General features: G+C 33.2%; 1 protein-coding gene across 1 annotated transcript in view; it reads right to left on the minus strand.

The window, feature by feature from the left end:
* The window catches only part of CWC22 (CWC22 spliceosome associated protein homolog), a 62694-nt gene that overhangs the window by 12617 nt on the left and 28555 nt on the right, over nt 1-21522 (minus strand). Inside the window, exons 5-14 of the mRNA XM_060106953.1 lie at nt 19877-20116; nt 15788-15916; nt 14091-14259; nt 13653-13706; nt 11277-11412; nt 10980-11186; nt 10826-10888; nt 6530-6634; nt 4942-5023; nt 1304-1364 (exon numbers count right to left, since the gene is read on the minus strand). Coding sequence (XP_059962936.1) covers nt 1304-1364; nt 4942-5023; nt 6530-6634; nt 10826-10888; nt 10980-11186; nt 11277-11412; nt 13653-13706; nt 14091-14259; nt 15788-15916; nt 19877-20116 — 1246 coding nt within the window. The remainder of the gene's footprint in view (nt 1-1303; nt 1365-4941; nt 5024-6529; nt 6635-10825; nt 10889-10979; nt 11187-11276; nt 11413-13652; nt 13707-14090; nt 14260-15787; nt 15917-19876; nt 20117-21522) is intronic.

Below are 21522 nucleotides of genomic sequence, written 5' to 3' on the forward strand. Positions count from 1 at the left end.
TAAAGGTTAATTCACTAATTTATTCCCTTCCAATGACAACACATCAAGTGAACCATAATACAAACAGGTACACTATTATTAATATACCAATAAATAAACTTTAAGAGGGAAAAAATAATTTTTTAAATTTGAAAAGTATAATCTCTTCTCAAAATTCCATACCATGGCATTTCAAGAACTAATCTATATTCTTGAACAAAGCCTGGGTAACTTTTTCGGTAAAAAGCCAGACAGTACATATTTTAGGCTTCAGTGGCCATACAGTCTCTGTTGCAACTAGTCAATTCTGCTGCTATAGGGCAAAAGCAGCCACACACAATACATCAACCAATGGGCACAGCTGCACTCCAATAAAACTTTATTTACAAAAATGGGCAGTGAGCCTGGGCCACAGTGTGCCCATCCCTGTAACAGAACAGATTTAAAGCCTTAAGACAAAGGACTTCCACTTAACGTTAACTTAGCTCAGACAGTCAAGAAGATCTCTTAGAAGAACTAGAAACCAAAGAGCTGATACATTCACTCTGCACCTGTCTACTACATGTAAAGGAAGGTGTGAAAAAACAAAACCCTGAAAGCCTTGGCTCAGGCTCCAAGGATCTAAAATCCAGATGGACAGGGAATAATATACATAAGAATACAACTAGAAAAAAACACCCATCTAGTCTTTATTATCCTTGGTATTAGGGTTCCGTGATACTTTGAATAGTGAAGTATACTGAGTTATAAGACTAACTAGTTATAAGACTAATGGGCTAAGAGGGGGCTAAAACGTACTTTACGGCCAGCTGAATCCCTGACACCTTGCAGAGTGCCTGACATACAGTATATGCTGGATACATTTTGTTAAATGAATTAATGCATGAAAAAAATGGTACAGATTCTTCTGTATGCAATTAAAGTAATGTAACAACATGTATGGTGATCTTCACAACTTCTACAACATAAAGTAGATGGACCAGGTAATTCATTAGAGAACAAACTTCTTATTGTATTTAAGTCACCATTTGATTTATAGGCAACCACTCACAAATTTGTGTAAAGTGTGGTGGTTCAGAGAGACTTCCTCCTTTTCCCAAAGCCAAATCAAACAGCCAATTTAAGTCACTGGAATGAGTAGCATATATGAAGCACCTCGGAAGTCCTAAGTTTTGAGTTACTTTAAAATTTTAGAAAACCTACATTTAAAAAAATGAGTATTCAGTACTGAGTTACTGTTTCAATTCATGAAACCTATTAACTGTCTTAACCATTTTTATAACCAGTGTATATTTCCTAATAGAAAAAAAAAGTACTAACTTACTGTTTGACCCTCAGGAAACTCCATTTTCAGCAATTTGTGAGCACACTCTTCAAAATCTAAACTGTAGAGATAAAATGGTCACAGTAGTTAGGTTAAAAACCTGCAGCATATTTAAACTGTAGCACTCTTTCATATATAAAAATCTTACCTTAATAATTGTTTTAAATATTTTTTACTATAATTTCATATTACTGTATTGTATATATAAAAAAGACATAGTTCTTAACTCTGCAAAGAATGAAGTACTGATACATACTACAGTATAAAATGGATGGACTTTGACTTATGCTAAGTGAAAGAAGTCAGACATAAAGACCACGTACAGTATAATTCCATTTATATACTATGTCCAGAATGTGCAAATCCATAGACACAGAAAGCAAGCAAATTTTTATTACACTGCTAAATATTTCCACTTCTCCTGATCCAAGTCAGGAAGAGGTAAAAGATGTTCCAGGAGCCCAGCATGACATCCAGTGCTTAATCACCACCTTTACAAGTTATCTTGATTCATACCCAAACACAGGGCTTCTATTGTACATTATATAAAAACTAAGTATAAAAATAGTACATAACCAAAATCACTTACAAAGAAAAAAATTTGTTTTTATACAACACTTATATAAATTACATGAAAAATATCTTCAATATGCTTCACTTAAGAGAATTATCAAACTCAGTGTGAACTTGATTCAGGAATAATGCTAATATCTTTTGATAACAGCAGTATAAAATAATCACCCACTGAAATATAATGATTATGAATTTAGTTTTATAGTTCATCTCTATTCCTCAGCTTCTGTTACTTATTGGGTTTCATAAACACAAAAGGGGTAATAATTCAAGATGGTAGAATAGAATTTCAAAAAAAACTAAAAAGAAAAAAATCTATCAAGAAAGAGCTCTCATAACAGGTAATATTAAATAATATCTAGCCCTAAGATTAAAATAGTTGACTGTAGTTGATAAACTTTAATAATATAGCAATAACAAAAAGTATTTTAAAAGATGTGACATTTTCTAGTTTTTATTTTTTTGAAAACAGAATTAGTGCTCAGGAAGAAAATCCTGTAATTTCTGAAAAACAAGTCAAGTAGGTCACGGAAAACTTTTACAACTTTCCTTTTATCTAGTAAGTGAAGAATAAGGGAGAAGGTATGACAGTCTATTACCCTTGTTCCTGTTTTACTTTAAATGTATTTGGTGACTCCTTACCATGACTGTTTTGAAGTTGCACTAAATGTAAATATTAAATGAATTAAATTTGCTTGGTATTTTAAACCAAATGAATTCCAGGTTTAACACAAATTAATAGTGATGGAGGGAAGGGGAAAGAAAAAAGACTTTACATGATGCCCGTTGTCAAGCTGTGCTTACAAATGGTTTGTTGATGTCTCCAATCTAAGAAACTTCAAATTGTTGAGGACATTAAAGTCCCACCTCCCTCTGATGCTACAGCTTCAACATCACTTAAAAGCAAGAACAACCAGGAAAGTCTAATTTTTAATAGCAAAGCTAGTTGTGTTGTTTTATGTTTCCATAAATAAAAGAAGACTGTTTAAGGAGCCAGAACATTAAGAAGAAGATCAGAGTACTGTTGAGGTCAGTCAACAAGTCTAAAAGGAAAGAAAGTAAAAAAATAAAATCCCCAGATAGTTCAGTTGCCAGAACTTGGTTTTGTTCAGAAGATTTCCAAAACTGAACAGTTTCTATAAATAATCCAACGTCCTCTCAAGATAACCACTGGTGTTATGTTAATGCATTATTTCTAGAATCTGCCTACCTATTTGTATACTTAAGATAATGCTACCATCATGGTATTATATAGTCTATATTACTAGTTTTTATCCCCACCTAACAATAAATCAGACCACTTGCCCACATCAGTACCAACGCTCCATTAACCTAATTTTCAATGGTGGCATAAATTGAACATTTTGATTATTCATACTGGGCAATAAGATTCTCTTTCTCTCCCCCTCTCTTTTTGCTTTGAACAATTCTGTGTATAATTCTCTGTCAATATGTATTTCTTTAAGAAACATAATGAAAAAGAAGGGTCAAATGGCAATCAAACTAAGCCATTGATTCATGCTATCAAAAGGCTTTCCATAAAGAATGCACCAATTTAAATTCCCACCAGTAACTTTTCTGTGTATCTAACTGAACTCATCATTACTACTGAGTACTGTTGCTTTAAAAAGATAAAGTAAACCACTTTAGCTGTTTTAATGACCAACATTACTTATTCATCTCGAATAATATTTGTTTGGTAACTTTTTTACATTTTATAATCCCATTACCCGAGTCTCCCAACCAAGTCCTTTAAACACCTTTTTATCAAAGTTGTGTTTACTTCCTAAAATTATTTTTACTAGGCATTTAGGGGCTGAGACTCTTAACAAATAACACATAAGACAGTACTTACTGTACTGTTACTAGAATTGGTGCCGCTATATAATAGTGGCTGTCACTTGTCTAATGTTTTAGCTTTTCAAATCTTTTTGTGTGATTCAGAGGTTATCAAGGTTAGATCGCTTAAAAAACAAAGTTTCTTTTAAATAGTAATTCAAAAAACTCCACTGTGGCTCTTCAAAGTTAGTGTTAATAGCAATATTAAAGCAGTGAATCTGCTCTTTACAACTGATTACTATTGATTTTCTTAAAAAAAGGACAAATAAAAGGTCAAACTCTAAGAACAGCTACTTAAAACAAAAATTTCTCACTTTTAAGTTTGTATAAAAAAACATTTAATAGTTTTTCCTTTCATGTGAAAGGCAAAGAAACATGTAAGGGTAAACCAAAAAAATTTCTTAGCAATGTTTTGCTGTTTAACATTTCTCTTTTTGAAGATGAATCTAGGCCAAAAAGTTTTCAGACAGACTGAAAACAAGACGACTCCTACTTATGAATCATTTTTGCTATTACATCATATTAAATGGAAATATACAAAACCTAGTAACAAAACAAAACAGAGAAAATATTCCCTCTCCACTGTAAAATATACACGGTGCCCACTAAATCAATAGGCTGATTACCATTCGAAACAACAGATGTACTAAGCATTTAATATTTTCATTTATTTCTCTTTAAAACCAAAGTCACTGCCTTCAAAGGGAATAGGCTGTTTTCATGACATCATAGTAGTTCTTGCTTAACATTACTTCAAAGGGTCCTTAAAACCTTCCTAATTCCTACTTCTGTTCATATTCATTTCCATTTGCACAACAAATCAGTGTCCAAACGTCATCATAACAGTGTTTCTCTGCTTAGAACCAGAGTTAGAAACCAAATTAAAAAAAAAACAAACATTAAACTTCCACTACACAATTAAATACTGTGCTAACTCTGTAATGTAGAATTGTTTTCAGGTTATTAGTGATATTTAAATATAAGAAATGACATAGCTTTAAAAAGAAAAACATTTAATTACATAACAGATAAGTAAAGACAATTTGCTCTTGAAGTGAAGAACCAACAGCAGGAATCTATTAACTGGGGCTTGGGATGGGGTTAGAGGCAAGTAGTTTGAGAATCCCTGCAATAGTATCTAGTTTTCTGTTATCAGATTCTAAAAATCCCATCTGCTTGCCCATCCCCTGTCAAAAATAAGGATCAACTGATCTACAGTACCTTACCTTGACTGAATAGCAAGATAAATTGTACGACGAAATGAGACTAGATTAATTTCTGTTTTGTCATGAATAGTCACCGTTTGTCCTGAAATTAAACATAACAAAATTATAAAACTACACAAATAAATGTGAACTGGAAATGTATCCTTGTATAATATTTTCATAATCTATTTAGAATCTATGAGTTTAATAATAATAACACTCTCTTCTACAGTATAAATTAGTATTTACAGAATTCAAAGTAACTATTTCTAGTCTTTTGCCATATCTTAGAGTATTTTAATAAGTTTATTCAGCTCAAAGAAGTCCAGAACCAAGCCAGGAAAACTATTTTTGTTTCTGTGTCACCTGCTCATTTAGACATTATAAAAGGCTGCACTCATGCTGCTGTCTGTTAAAATATTATTTCGATATTTATAAACCGTTACCTTGATAATTTGAAAGAACTGTAACTTATGGGTAGAAATTCAGCTTCAGAGAACACTGGATCATCATGACAGGTTTAATGGGTCCAATAGAAATATGAATATTTGTTAAAATTTTCTCTTACCTAATGCATGAAAACTTTCCTTATAAACATTTAATAGTTTTTATTTGAATAGTATTTTCACATTAAAACAAAGAAATGCTAAAGTTAAATGTAGTACATGGTTAGGAGATGTTTTAAATGAGGAAGACATTGGAAAAAATCAAACTCATTTTTATAAACTATGTTGTAGAAGAGCTACTATACTCTAAGACAGAACATTATGCCCTAAAAGGGAAAGATATACTTTTAATATTTTCAAATATGTAACGTAAGTAAATACTGACCAGTGTATGTTCTTATGTTTTAACTGAGACTTAACCAAAGTAAAGTTCTGAGCTTATTTTCCTGTGAAATAATATAATCAAAGCTGAAGAGGAAGAACATCATGCCTGCTTCTGTTCAAATATAGCTTTGGGCCTCTCCACTCTATTTTTCCAACATAAAGAGCAAATATCTAGTCACTCTCATCTGTTACGTTCATGCCAGGGTAACATAAATCACATGCCCTCAACATGAATGTACCCTTTTCAGAGTTTATAATCAAAGTCATAAAATGTCAAGTTAAAATTATGTTGATATTAAAAAATGAATTTCCTTGTTTAATACTTTCTGAGCAGGGTCTTCCAACCTTGCCAATACTTATACTTTGCTGTGAGGGGCAGTCTTATGACTCACAGGATATTTCACAGCATCTCCAGCCTTCACCCATTAGATGCCAGCAGCATCGCTTGCAACCCTCCACAGATTAAGAGCCACTGTCTTAGAGGATTACGGTAGATTACCTTGGGAGTATTTTACAGTTTTATTTGAATAAGCTATACTTTTTTTTTTTTTTTTTTTTTTTTTTTTGCGGTATGCGGGCCTCTCACTGTTGTGGCCTCCCCCGTTGCGGAGCACAGGCTCCGGACGCGCAGGCTCAGCGGCCATGGCTCACGGGCCCAGCCGCTCCGCGGCATATGGGATCCTCCCAGACCGGGGCACGAACCCGTATCCCCTGCATCGGCAGGCGGACTCTCAACCACTTGCGCCACCAGGGAGGCCCTGAATAAGCTATACTTTTACCTTCTTCATCTTCTTCTCCCTCTTCCTCCTCTTCTTCCTCCTCCTCTTCACTACTCCCAGCATCTTGGTCTGTGTTTGAGTCACTATCTCCTTCATCAAGAATTTCTAAAAGAACAAGGTAGGTTTAGGAAAATATGAATGAGCGAGGGGTATAAATGCATCTCATTCCAAGAAGATAATTCTCAGTTCACTGCAACCCATAGTGGTGTAACAGTTTATCAACCAGCAGAGATGATCACACAGGCCTAATGTTATTATCTGAGTATTCAGAGAGCACTGTAACTAATTTGACTAGAGAAAGCCATATGTGTAATTCTTCTGCCAGATAGAAAGTGGCCATGAAACAAGCAAGGGATGAGAAGAACAAAGAAAAAGCAGATGAAGGTTTTCCAAAAGAGCAAGAGCACTGGAACAATAAATTAGGAAGAGAAGTTAGCATACTGGAGTCAAAATATTATTAGTTCATCATCAGAAAGAAGATAATTTATCATAAGAAGCTAAGGCTAGCTATAGAAAACAAGAATTTAGGCTAAGAATGTTTTTTGAAAGACAAAGAAGGGAAAAGAAAAAATTGTGTAATTTAGCATTCATTTTACATAAATAGTGGTGAGATTTTTATTAAAATGTATACTTATTAAATAGAACATTACAATCAATCCATAGACTTTCCATATGTACAACAGAAACGGAAGCTTAAAGGCCTTTAAGAAAAACTGGTAAGATGAGCACTTCACTGGAATATCATTTCTTAAAATACATGTCACATTAAGAACTGGGCGAAAACAGTGATGTAAATAAGAGACTACATAAGGCCAGTCATCATGTTAATAGTAATAAATGACAAAAACTAGAATCGTATTTTGCCCAATGGTATGTGCTCTCTATCTGTCTGACAAAGATTTTACAAACCTAGACAATTCACTTTTGCATTTTTATTATAATCAGACAGAACTTAATATAGTTTTGGGGTCAACTAAGTTTTAGGAAAATTCTAATTTCCTTATATTTAACCAAGTAGTATACATCAGGAGCCACATGTAATACTTAATGTTAGCAGAGAATTTCCTACTGTGAGAAACAAATCATTTTACAAAAATGGAGAGTTGTCATTCAGCCCTTAGCTGGCACACAAGTCTCCTTGAGAATATTTCTAACAAATTGTGACTTCAAGAAATGATCTTAAGTGTCTAGTTTATTATGACATAATGTGGCTTAGACAGACCTTTAAAAGAGGAAACTGTTTAGTATTCAATAGTAAGAAGACAGGCACTCCTGCTGTTTTCCCAAATGCTGTAAGACCTAAAACACAAGTACACCTGGGTCACTCTAAGGTGCTAATTACTAAAGCTGTGCCCACTTCCTGCTGCAGCCATTTTTTAATGCCAACTCTAGAACATTTTCTGAAAGAATTAAGGTCAAATGGACTGTCTAGTCATTTACATCATCCTCTCCTTATCTCTTCACTTTAAGATCTACTTACTGAAATCACTTAGGCCATGACAGCTGGATTTTATTAACTGAATAAAGCAGTGGTTTCCAAGCATGGTCTGTGAGTCCTGGGGGGAATCACTGAGACCTGTCAGGTAGTCTATGAGGTCAAACTATTTTCATAATAATATCAAGATATTATCTGCCTTTTCACTGTGCTGACATCTGAAATGATGATGCAAAAGCAAGAGGGGTTAAAACTTGCTGCATCCTGAGCAAAATCAAGGTATCGAACTGCACTACCAGTTATTGTACTATTTACTGCCACACTATTGTAGTAGGGGAAAAACACACACACACACACACACACAGTTTCATTTAAGAATGTCTTTGAAGAAAAAATATAAAATTATTAATTTTGTTCAGTCTTAGCCCTTGAGTATTGGCATTTATAATAGTCTGAGTGAGAAAATATGGAGTTTATATATAGCACTTCCGTTAAAGACAAATGTACAACGGTGGTGGCTATCTCAAGGAAAAGCACTTGTGTGACTGAGTTGCAAGATGAATTAGCCATATTTTTCATTTTTACTTGAAAGAATGGCAGACAAACTAGAGTTGTTAGGTATTTACCAGACATTTTCTCAAATATAAACAAAGTGAGACTATCATTTCAAGGAAAATGAACATAGGTATCTTCAGGTATTTGCCACCATGATCAAATTAAGAGTTTTCAAGAGGAAATTAGAATTTTGGAAAACTTGTATCCATCCCTGTGAGCTTGACAGCTTCCCAATACTTAGACTTTTCTGATAAGATAGGTGGTAATATGAATAAATGTGACTTCTTGACATTGTATTAATGTGTCAATTTAATTTTGAAAATGTTAACATGTTAATACTTGGAAGATGTGAATAATTCAGTGAATCAGTATTTTCCAAATGACCAATGCAACATGTTATGAAATCACGCATGAGTAAAAGATCCATTCAAAGTGACACTCCAATGGATTTTAATGTTAACAAAGTATGAAAATTCGTGGATATTGTTTCAGGTTTCACAATGCAATCAAATCATTAAGAAGCTACTAGCTATTAAATATTAATTGGAATAGTATTAAACAGAAATATACACAATTATAATTCTGAAAAGGCTATTAAAATACTCCTCCTTTTCCAACGATGTATCTGTGGTTAGGCTAAATTTCCATCATATATTTCAATCAAAACAACCTACTGCAACAGACTGAAATCAGAAACAATATGAGAATCCAACTGTTTCCTATTAGGCCAGACATTAAACTGCACAAAATATATAAAACATGCCATTCTTTTTCTTAAATTTCTTTTTGTAGTTATTTTCATAAAAACATGTAACATGCAAATATGTACTATGTTTATTATTATTTTGAAATGATCTAATATTTTTTATATTATCAGTTTTAAATTCTAATAAGTAAATGTCAATAGATACAACTCACATAAACAAAAGCTCTTTGGAGTCCTCAATAATTTTGAAGAGTGTAAAGGGATCTTGAGACCACAGAGTTTAAGAAAGGTTGTAATAAAGTAAAGTACAACTTTCTTGGCCAACTGCCAAGAGCCTAAAAAAATGGATGGGGAATTCCCAAGTTCAAAAAATAAATAAATAAACAAAACCATACCAGGTATAATAAGAATTCCACAAAATCATCTGCCATCTTTTAGGGAGACAGTAGAAAAAGAAGCTCATAAGAAAAGAAGAAAATGGGTTTAAGGGGTTTCTCCATGTTTGGAAACTAAATTTATTAGAGAAAAAGGAATCTGGCTGTTGCAGTGAAACCCCTCTAGGAAAACAGCAACTAAAGAGAGAAACATATTTGCTGTACCAGATTTTTAGGATAACGTATAAAACTGGAAGCTTCTTACACCTTTACCCTTAAACATTTCACTTCTAAGCGTGACTAAAGCATAGAACGCAGCAATGACAAGAGTTCTACGTCTCTGCTCTCTCTTCCTAGGAGCTTTCAGAGCTGTAAGTATTTGTCAGTAAAATCACAACTCAAGGGAAATAAACCCATGAAATTATTATATAATTATAATATATAAAATAATATATATAATTATGTAACAGAATATAATAGAATGATATAAGTAGCTCTGGATACTAGCTTTAGAAGAAAAATAATGACACACATGAAAAAAAAACAAAAAACCCCCCTTGTACCAGTGTCTAAATACATGCTCTGTGGCAATATAAAACACTGTTTTATTTATCCTTACACAAACAAGTAACATTTACTCTTACATCAAACAAGTAATTTGTTCTAGGTGACTAAGCTAGTAATGGCAAAAACAAAATACAAACCAGTATCTGTACAAAGTTAGTGCTTATAATAAACTAATGATGTACAAATGATAAAATAATCAATTTATCCATTTATTAAGTATATTAAATACCAATACCATATCTAGCACTGTGACTGATTTTATCAGAAAAATATCAACCTGCCCTCAACAAATAATGAAGTGTAGAACTTTATAATAAAGTACAGCACTGAATTGAATATTAAATTGGGTGGCAATTTAAGTTAAATAAAGGCCATTGGTAATACATGAATATTTCTTAAGAGGAATGAAGCTTAAGAGCTGCATAATTAAATAGAAAGAGGAGAGGGAAAATTAGTTAAATAATTTAGAATGAACTAATACCATGGATAAGCACTAGAGAGAAAAATAATGCATGGGCAAACAGTGAAGAGAATGGCTTCACAGAGCAAAGATTTCAATAGGTGGCGGTCAGTGATCTATACCATTCTATCAGTACTATATAATTACATTACTTGCTTCTACTTATCCAAAGGAAATTATTTTGTAAAATTCTACATACCCTTCTTAATGGTTCTGTACTTCTCTTCATTCTCCATAAAATTAGGATCCATCTTGAAAACATCTCAAAAAAAAAATTAAAAGTTAAGTTAGTGTTTATTTTCTATATTTACATTTGTTTGTGCTCCATTTCTCAACGCCCAGCCCTGACTTACTAAGAACATCTTCTGGATTATAGTCATCTTCCAGAGGGAGCATATGGGTGAACTGATCATCTTCTTCCACTAAGTCAAGTCCTTCTAGGACAACAGGGTGGTCCTTGAATCCATCCTTCCTTACAGCAAACATCACTTCAATCATATACTGAACTCTTTTGTCAATTTCAGACTCATGGAGAATGTTTCGAAGGCGTTCAAATATAGCTAAAGTTAAGCCAAAAGAAAACAAACTAAGCAATACATATTACAACACTCAAGTAAAAGCTCAATATCAAACCAAGGATATATACTTACCATTGATTCCTCTTGGTGACACTTGTGTTAATTTGAGACCACATTCCTTAAGAAAACCAATAGCTACTTCAACACTATCATCTGTTGGTCTTTCCAGGAGCAAAGTGAGCATTTCTAAGCATAAAACTTCATGAGCCTTGAACAGAATGAAGACACATAGAATAGAGAAAATGCTTTTACATATATTAATCTACTACTGATGGGTCATTTTAAAAATTAGTAAATCTAGCTTTTGCAGTGATAATATTGTACAGAGGATGAGCAAAGATTTATAATGTACATAAAAATACTCCAAATATGGGATACAATTTTTCTTTCACTTCCATTATGCATGTTAAGAATCTTCTGATTTTTCCAAAAGTCTTAATTTACTACACTGAATACAATTATATGATTTATCTCCAGAAGAAATATTCTTCTTATACTCTCTATATAGGAAATATATATTAGCTATAGGAAATGTCATATTAACCTCAAAATATAAGTTAAAAAGTCATTTACTAATTTTTAATCTGAGATATTTTCATAATTACTACATGAAGAACAGTAACATGATTCTTTTTATATCCTTCTCCATGACCACAACTCTATATCCATTTCCCAATTCATTCTCTCAGCAACTCTGTTAGCAAATAGTTCTTAAGTTATATGAATACTAATTTTCTCAGAAAATATCTTTCCAGTAATTTATAGCATACAACAACAGTTTTGAACACTTCTATTTTTAATTAAATCAAACTCTACACTGGCCATGGTCAAAATTTTTTAGAATGTTATAAACAATGCCAGGTAGACAGGGAATAAAGTTCTACTGACAAGCTCTGCTGTAAAAGAAAATGGACTTAGGAAGCATGTTCAAAAGACCATATATATGCCTTTTTAAAACTAGACTCTTATTTGAGATGGAGAGAGACAAAGTCCAAATCTCAACTCAGGAAAATATCCTCTTACATTTAGCACAACATCAAAAATACATACTGCTTTTATTTTGGGAAGGCAGGCGGGGTTGAAGTCTTACCTTAGGGACAAGAAAACATTGCCCAGTACCACAGTATGGAAGATGTAAAATATTTATCATTTTAACTAGTTTATGTCAATGCCAAAAATATCTCCAATATAAGTGTAATATACATTCAAAAATTGAAACATAATATCTGTGCTGTTATAGATTATGAAATTAGGTTTACAGACATATGAAATTAAGTTTCCATGGTCTTAAGTAGAAAATTATCACTGTAATAATATGACTAGGTTAAAATCTAAAAGGTTTCTTAAAGTGAATAGTGGAAAGAATTTCATATAGGAAAAAATTAAAATATTATTAAATGTTAGAGAAATAAGATTAAGTGTGACTTCAAAATTCTTCCTTATGTACAGATATAATTTAAAAAACAACAGTATATATCTGAAGGAAAACTGTGAGTATGAACAAAAGCAATTTTACTATTTTCACGTTTAAAATGAAGCTAAATCAAAACTCTCAAACAGTGGAAGAATACAAAATAAACACAAAAACTAAATAATAAAATGATAAATTTCTGCATTTAAAACAGATTAAAATTATTTAATCTATAATATTTTAAAAACTGATTCTAAGAATATATGAATATATGCATATACTATGTAGTTATATATATGAATATACACATATACTATGCAGTTGTGGGGAATAGCATTCTTTTTAAAGAGTATCAGCTATTAGGTTTTCATGAACACTTAGGTACAGGGAAAAGAAGAAATAGCAACTTTTAAAATAAACACACATTACACGGGCTTCCCTGGTGGCACAGTGGACAAGAATCTGCCTGCCAATGCAGGGGACACAGGTTCAATTCCTGGTCCGGGAAGATCCCACATGTCACGGAGCCACTAAGCCCGTGCGCCACAACTACTGAGCCTGCACTCTAGAGCCCGCAAGCCACAACTACTGAAGCCCGCGCACCTAGAGCCCGTGCTCCGCAACAAGAAAAGACACTGCAGTGAGAAGCCCACGCACCGCAAGGAAGAGTAGCCCGCACTTGCTGCAACTAGAGAAAGCCTGCATGCAGCAACAAAGACCCAATGCAGCCAAAAATAAATAAGTAAATAAGTAAAACAAACAAACAAAAAACCAAAAAACACCACATTACACTCTTTGACGAAAAAATGTGTAGTAAAGTAACCATGTACAGCATTAAGAGTTAGATAAATTTGATAAAACAGTTGTTCTGGGTTCCTCTTTATATTAAAAAATGCACTTATTATAGTTCTAAAATTAAAATATTCAAAATACTTTTTCAAAGGACTATAAATCAAAACAAGGATGTCACTGAAGTGGCATCAAGCCTGTGATCTAATGCCACTGAATGGAACCAAATTTTGAAACTAATTACTTACCACATTTTGGTTAATAAGATGTGCCACAAATTTTGAAGCTGTCAGACAAAGTGGCTGAAAAGAGAAAGTAGGGACAAAGTAAATCTATAAATTAAAACCAATTTTCATTTATCTACAGAGTCTACAGTTCACTTACATACTCTCCTTAAAATATGTAACACGCAAGGTAATTTTAACTTGTAAGAAAATTATAAAATAAAAACTAATACATATGAAAAAATACCATTTCTGGATCAACAGTTATAATTCAACAGTTAACAGCCATCATTTTTGCTGCTCATTATCAGAGGCCAGGAATATTTACTAGAAAAAAGTTCTCATGAAACATGCAATTTTAAAAAGAATTCCTACATAGAAATCAACATTGCTCACTACAGTTGATACTGGTTTATTAGTCTGCCATGTGTAGCAGTCTACTTACAAGTCCATTATATATACCTTATCATTTCTCCGATAGCCTTTTCGAAAATTAAGAATTAACCTTTTGAGGATTAATTCTCCAATTTGTGGAAATTTTGAGTTGATAATTGCCACTAATGCTGCATAAACATGGGTGAAGATTGGAGAAGCACTCTGTGCTTGCAAAACAGATCTGGATAGCAGGCCTCTGATTAAAAGAGAAAAGAAAGGGAGTCAATAATAATCACCAGTTTAATTAGAAGGAAAAAAAACTCAGTTAAAATCCAGCTATACTACTCCTCTGTAAATCATCATAAAAGCTAAGTCAGGACTAAATTTTCACCGCTCTTATCTAGGGGAAGAGTTCATCTTACTAATAAATAAAAACTGGTTTTGAGGAAACAATTTTCAATTTGTACATACATAAAATAGACAGATTTAATACAATGTTTTTTTCAAAAACTTTTCTAAGTATAATTTATCTTTTCCAGCTCCTGTTCATTACACCTAATCATGAATTTGAGTTTTTAACTTCTTGTATTAACTTGCTTAACTTTATCAAAAAAAATGAAGGGAGAAAAAACCTGCTTCAAAAGTACTGAACTTAAAGTAAAATTTCCACTATGGGCCCATCATTCATATAAGTTAATTCTGGGATTAAAGACAAATCCGGGCGGTTTCCATCTTTAAAGACAGGTGTAAGTCTATTGTTCTTGAAAATAAAAGTGGAAATATGGAATTCTCCTAAGAGGGATAAAGACATAATCAAAGCACTGCAAAAATAACGCTAAAACAAGGACAGGAAAATAAAAGGTTCTACCTTCTAACTCATTTTGAAATGGGCATGTTTCTACATATATTTGATAAGAGGAGAGATACAAAGTGGGCTAAATGAAGAGTTATTTTTAGAAATGTAATGATAAATAATTAACTATTGGATTGTCAAAAGGCACAAAAACAATGTCTTTATTTAGGTATGACATCTGAATCACTAGAGTAGAAAATGAGAAAAGAGAATTCAGCTTATAAACTGTAAGATCTTAATCTACCCTTCTCTGAGTCTGTTCTTTCTGAGTAAAATGTGAGAGCTCTTCCCTACCTCGGAGGACAGTGGCTGCCTCCTGGTTACCTTACTAACTCCCACAACCTGCTGCACCTTACTTTATATCCCCAATGTTTTGAGATGATGAATCAAGGTCCTATGAAATGACATGGGAAAACAGCCTTCAGATTTTAAAATAATAAATATAGAATATGTCTATTTCCTGACCCTTTAAAATATCACAACTACTTAAAAACCACGCAGAAAATGGTTATTCCCTTCTGCTTTTCTAAAATTACTAATCTTTCTCATTTCGTTCACATTCCCACTTTGCTTTCATTAGAAATTAAACTGGTCTGAGGTAGCACTTTACGTATATATAAAAAAATTAAATGTTTATTATTCCTCATGAGTTTAAAATTATTGGAAGTATTCAGTAAACAAATATATGTGTAAAAATCATTATGTGACATCAAAGCTTCTCAAAAAGTAAAAATTCCACATAATCTCTAACAGTGGAGTATAAGTTATCTGTTAGTAGCTTACATTTTTATAGGAACTGCATTTTAAATATTCCTTGAAACTTCCTTTGAAATGAAGTAGCATAATAAATCAATGATTATTATTCATGTAGATATTATGTTCCTTTGAAAAAGTGCTATGAAATACTACAAATAAAATAGCTGATGCTTACCTTCCTCTAACTATATTTTCTTGAAGAAGTTCTTGAATAATAATACCAATATTGGAAATGTTGACTTTGTTGATCAGACCATTGATGGACTTCTTTAGGGCTTCCCAGCTCATCCTCTGGTATGCTAAGCTAAAAAGAATTGATTTTAATAAAGAGGAAAACTTACTCAACAATTACAAGACCAAGAGGTTATAATAACATAAAAAATACTTAGTGTTCCTTTACTTTCAACATTTTCACAAAGTGATCCCAAAGTGCAGTAAAATATATGACCATGTGGATACACAGATTATATCCTAAACCATATTTTACTCTCTGTACATGTGATACTCAGGTACAGACTAATTCCTTTTAATAATATAATAAATACAAGGATATGTAAGGGTAACATTTTGTTCTTATGTCCATGAATATTGCACATGTATAATATTTATTAGATTCAGTACATGCTTACTTTACATTATAACAATTTACTTAAACTTGTCTTCAAAGGAAATGTTTTAAAATAAAAGCAACTATTTATTTTAAATTACAATATGACATACCTAAATATAAGCCATGAAAAAGAAATTATTATTATGTCCCTTCTCAAAAGCATGACAAGAAAACAAAATTAAGTGTTTTAAAACCATAAAGAAATAGTATTAATTACAGAAAAAGGGAGAGTCATACGAAATCATGGGGCTGAAAGACTGTTCCAAGTACCTTAAAGAACATCTCTATATTAGGCAGTACCCCCAGGCTGAATCTTATATGGCTACACTGTGTTTTAACTTACAGCTTAGGTAAATTATTTAGTCTAACTGGGTTTCTTTACAATGAACTTGGTAATATCTAAGGTCTTTCAAAGCTCTAAAATTCTATGGTTTTTATAATTATTTCTCTGTGGAATATGATTTCAACTGAAGAAAATCTTAACTTTTCTTTTTCCTTATACTTCTCTGGCAGTCTGGTGAAGGTAATGAACTTCTTAGAATAATATATATAATAAATACATAGGATTACAAAGGATACCAATCATATTGAAACAGAGTTTTCAAAGCATGAAAAGAACAGAAGTTTGATATAGTATTCTATGTGCTTCTTAACACATTAATAACAAGAAGTGGTGGTAGGCATGGTAACTTCTTTAATTCGCAAGTAGCATAAACAGTATTTTGAGGTATTTGCAACAAATAGTCTATTAATACTATGGTCTGTTGCCTACATTCCTGATAGAAAGAAATGCTAAATTAGATCAATTTTAAAAGATGCAATTTTCTTCCCATTCACATTCATGGACTGTCTGAATTCTATCCATGGACCTCTTGAAAGTTTGTAGGTTAAGAATCCCTGTTCTGAACCCTCCTACACTGTTGATGGGAATGTAAACTGGTACAGCCACTATGGAGAACAGTATGGAGGTTCCTTAAAAAACTAAAAACGAAGTTACCACATGATCCAGCAATCCCATTCCTGGACATATATACAGAAAAGATGAAAACTCTAATTCGAAAAGATACATGCACCCCAATGTTCATAGCAGCACTATCTACAATAGTCAAGACATGGAAGCAACCTAAGTGTCCATCCACAGATGAATGTATAAAAAAGATGTAGTATATCTATACCATGGAATATTACTCAGCCATAAAAAAGAATGAAACATTGTCATTTGCAGCAACATGGATGGACCCAGAGATTATTATACTAAGTGAAGTAAGTCAGACTGAGAAGGACAAATAAGATATTATTATCATAGTATCATAATATTATGATACCACTTATACATGGAATCTAACAAATAATGCAAATAAACTTATCTACAAAACAGAAACAGATTCACAGACATAGAAAACACACTTATGGTTACCAAAGGGAAGGTAGGAAACAGATAAATTAGGATTATGGGATTAACAGATACACACTACTGTATACTAAAGAGATAAACAACAAGGATTTACTGTATAGCACAGGGAACTATATTCAATAACTTGTAATACATAATGGAGAAGAATCTGAAAAAGAATATATAACTGAATCACTTTGCTGTATACCTGAAACTAACACAATTTATATTTAATCAACCATACTTCAATGAAAAAAAAAAAAAAGAAAAGAAAAAAAAGAAAGAATCCCTGTTCTGGAGTGGTATACCAGGTATACCAAGGAGGGGTGGTGAGGAAGAATATTTTATCACTGACATTGTCCTCAGCAGACACTGAAGATAAAAAGCAGACTGACTTGCAGTTAATTTCATTACTGTTTCTAAATTCTCTATAGATTACAGACTCCTTTACTGCTTGCATCCAAGGTGGAAGACTCCTCCGGCCCCCTAACCCCAACCGTTTAGTATGCTGCTGTCTAGAGTAATAAGATCTATGGCTTAACAATTAGCCTGATCAATAAGATATTGCTGATACATAATCACAAACTCTCCTATTAAACTTTGGTCAACAGATGATAATCAAGTACACTTGTATTTCTTAATTAGGAAACCTACACTTAACCTGATTTAGTATCTACTGAAAGCAAAGACTACACTTCTACTTCTCCTGTCCCTTTTATAGCCTATAAGCAGAGTTCAACTGTATATAAAATTATCTTCCAAGAATCTGTTTAAAATTGCATATACTGTGGACTCTTCTCTGCCCACTTTATAAGGAAGCCAGACTTGGGGATTAGCAACAATGTACCCGGTCTTTTACAATTAGGATTGCTTTGGACTGGATTGGAGACAGTAAACACTTCTCACTAATGCCGCCACTACTGCCTCCAGTAAGAGCAGAATTCCGACATGATCATAAAGCTCCCACAAACCACAGAAGGCATTTCCCAATCCCTTCTCAACATACCACTCCAGGCAACACTACCAAGTGCCAGAATATGACGCAGAGAGAAAAACTTACTTATTAGTTTTAAATTTAATGTCATTTAAATGTCTCCCTTCTAGCTCACAAATTTTTTTAACTTATAAATATTTATACTTTATTTTATATAAATGACATTTCTACTTCAAGCTAATTCTTGCAACAAATTTAGATTTCATTTATATAAGGTTCTCAAGTACTTTCAAGTTGCCATGAAAATACCCAAGAAAGATGTGGGAAGACTTTCTTGACTCACCTGGAATCTGTTTTTCTTAAAGCATACCTATCTTCTATCCCAATCTTTTTCCTGACTACCTGGCAATTGAGTGATCACTTCAATCTTGGACCACAGTTTTCCTGGTTATCTCATTCCACTAGAGAAAAAGACCTTGAAAACTTAGCTGCACTTTCCTACATAGCTCCTCTTTATCCCAATTATTTTGCAAAGGGAAGAAAAGGTACTTAAAGGGTGAATGGTCATATATGAATTTTGATTGTTTGCCTTAGTGTAGCAAAAAACTATAGTCTAAGATGTTATGGTCTAAGAAAAGGAGGGAAAAGAGAAAACTGTCAACTGTTTCAGAGGTTAGTACAGGGGTTGGCAAACTACACCCATGAGCCAAATTTAGCCTACAGCCTGTTTTTTGCAAATAGAGCTTTACTGGAACAAAGCCATTCTCATTTGTTTACATATTTTATCTATGACTGTATTCACTACAATGGCGAAGGGGAGTAGCTATAACAGATAGAATAATGCACAAAGCCTAAAATATTTACTATATGGCCTTATACACAAAGCCTAAAATACTTATTGATATTATCTGGCCTTTTATGGAAAAGTTTGCCGACTCCTGGTTTGGTACAACTGGAAGGATCTATTTTAGTTCTGAAACATCAATATTACTCTTGATTATTGACGAAAAATGGACACTACTAATAGGCATGCATGCAACTACAAAAGGAACAGCTTGAAAACAGGAAAGAAAAAAAGATAAGCGATCTTTCCTCAAACTTTTCCATTCATTCATGCAAAAAATAAAGAGCTTATGAGCTAATGTCAGGGAAAATAGTAAGCAGAGCTCCAATGGAGCTTCTGAAGGTAGGAAGGAAAGAAGTCTAATTTGAGGTCTCTATCATTGTGGACTCATGCAAATTCTCAGCAGCCAAGGTTAATTAGAGCACAGATGATTTTTTTAAATGAGGGTATCACTGCCTTGTATACTTAGTGATATTGACATGCCTGTTTTTATCTGTAATCTGTTCTTGCATCATCCTAAGCTTTGCAGGAGGAATATATGCTCCACCAGTGCGAGTAAGAAGAGGATCCAGCTCCTCTTTCTTCTTCTTTGCAGTAGGTTCATCCTGAGCAGAGGAACTCTGGGTTACCAATGGTTCTGGGCTTCTTCTCCCAGGAGATGGAGATTTCCGGGACCTTTTCCGATCCACATCTCTTTCTCTGCGTTTTTCTCGGTCTCTACTTCTGTAATATATTTTTTTAATGGAGAAAAGACAATACAAATTACATTCTTAAATGAACTGCATACCAAATGAATGAGACTATTTGGGGGACACAAATTCAGACAAGGAAAAGTGGTTAAGGAAGTGCCTCACAGAGAAAATGTAACAAACCAGGTCATCAAGGCTTAACAGGATTTACATTAGGGGCAAGGTAGGAAGGTGGGAGGGGGAATGGAGGATGGCATTCTGCAACTAGTAGAAGACAGAATAACTACTGAAAAGCTGAGCAAGGGTATTCGGGCCAGAATAAGTAGAAACAATAACGAATCATATATAACAGTAGTTGGAAAGATAAGTTCAAGTCAGACTATGAAATCTTAAAAGACAAGCAAAGACTTTAAGTTGTTTATCCTGGAACTGATGAGGAATCTTTAATATTAGTTTCTGAGTGGAAGAGTGACATGAAAATAGTGTTTTAAGATGACAAATTGGCCTGTGATGTACATGATAAGTTGTGTAAAGGAGAAACCAGAGTTTATCTCCAAAAATGGCAATTTAGGAGTAAGAATGTTATAATAAACTGTAACATTTGAACTGTTTCTTGATAGAACTTGTAATTTATTATAAATCTCAAAATATCAGAGGCTTCTGGTTGAGACACTGTGAAAAAATAAACCATTTTCTAGCACAATAACTTTTCCCTACTAATGCAGGTGACTATCCTTTTTTAAGTTAGCACTTTAAAAATGATTAGGGTATTTAATGTTCCCAAACTATCAAGAATGAGCAAGAAATAATGCTTTGCCTTGCTTTTTGCTATCTTTCCCCAGAGAAGAGTTTGTCCACTTGGCTGTTTTTTACTTATACTGCCTGGAAACTCAGATTATTCTGCTCATGCTTTGTGCAACCATGAGTTATATGAATACAATAAATAAAAACAAGTTTCATATTATCACTGCATTACCAGGAAACCACTCAATAGACTTTAGCTAAATCTAGAGGGTATATTTGAGATAATATGTCTTAATAAATGGAGAGACAGAAGCAGTCACCTACCCAGGCAGCTGTGGATGAACTCTTTAAAACTGAAGTATAAAGAGACCTGAGTGATTGCCCCATGAAGGCAGAGTCTGTACCTACTAAGACAATGTGAACAGTGGGGGAAAAAAGTGGTTCCAAAGAGAAACCCCAATTAGTCAAAGGCAGGTGCTCTGAAATCTAGCCAGAGATTTGTAATTGAGTTGCTTCTTACTGCAGATATAAAATGTTCCAAGAGAATTGCAACAGAAGGGATTTACTGACACTGGTTATGATTCTTCTGAGAAATGCCAGGTAAGACTGCTCACTGGCTGGTAAAATCATGTCCTTACATGATTATAGTGTTTGTTCCTTTAGAGTGCAGAAGTAATATTCTTCTGAGTCTAAACA

The sequence above is a fragment of the Mesoplodon densirostris genome, chromosome 8, assembly GCF_025265405.1.
Source record: "Mesoplodon densirostris isolate mMesDen1 chromosome 8, mMesDen1 primary haplotype, whole genome shotgun sequence".
In the NCBI taxonomy this organism is placed as follows: domain Eukaryota; kingdom Metazoa; phylum Chordata; class Mammalia; order Artiodactyla; family Ziphiidae; genus Mesoplodon; species Mesoplodon densirostris.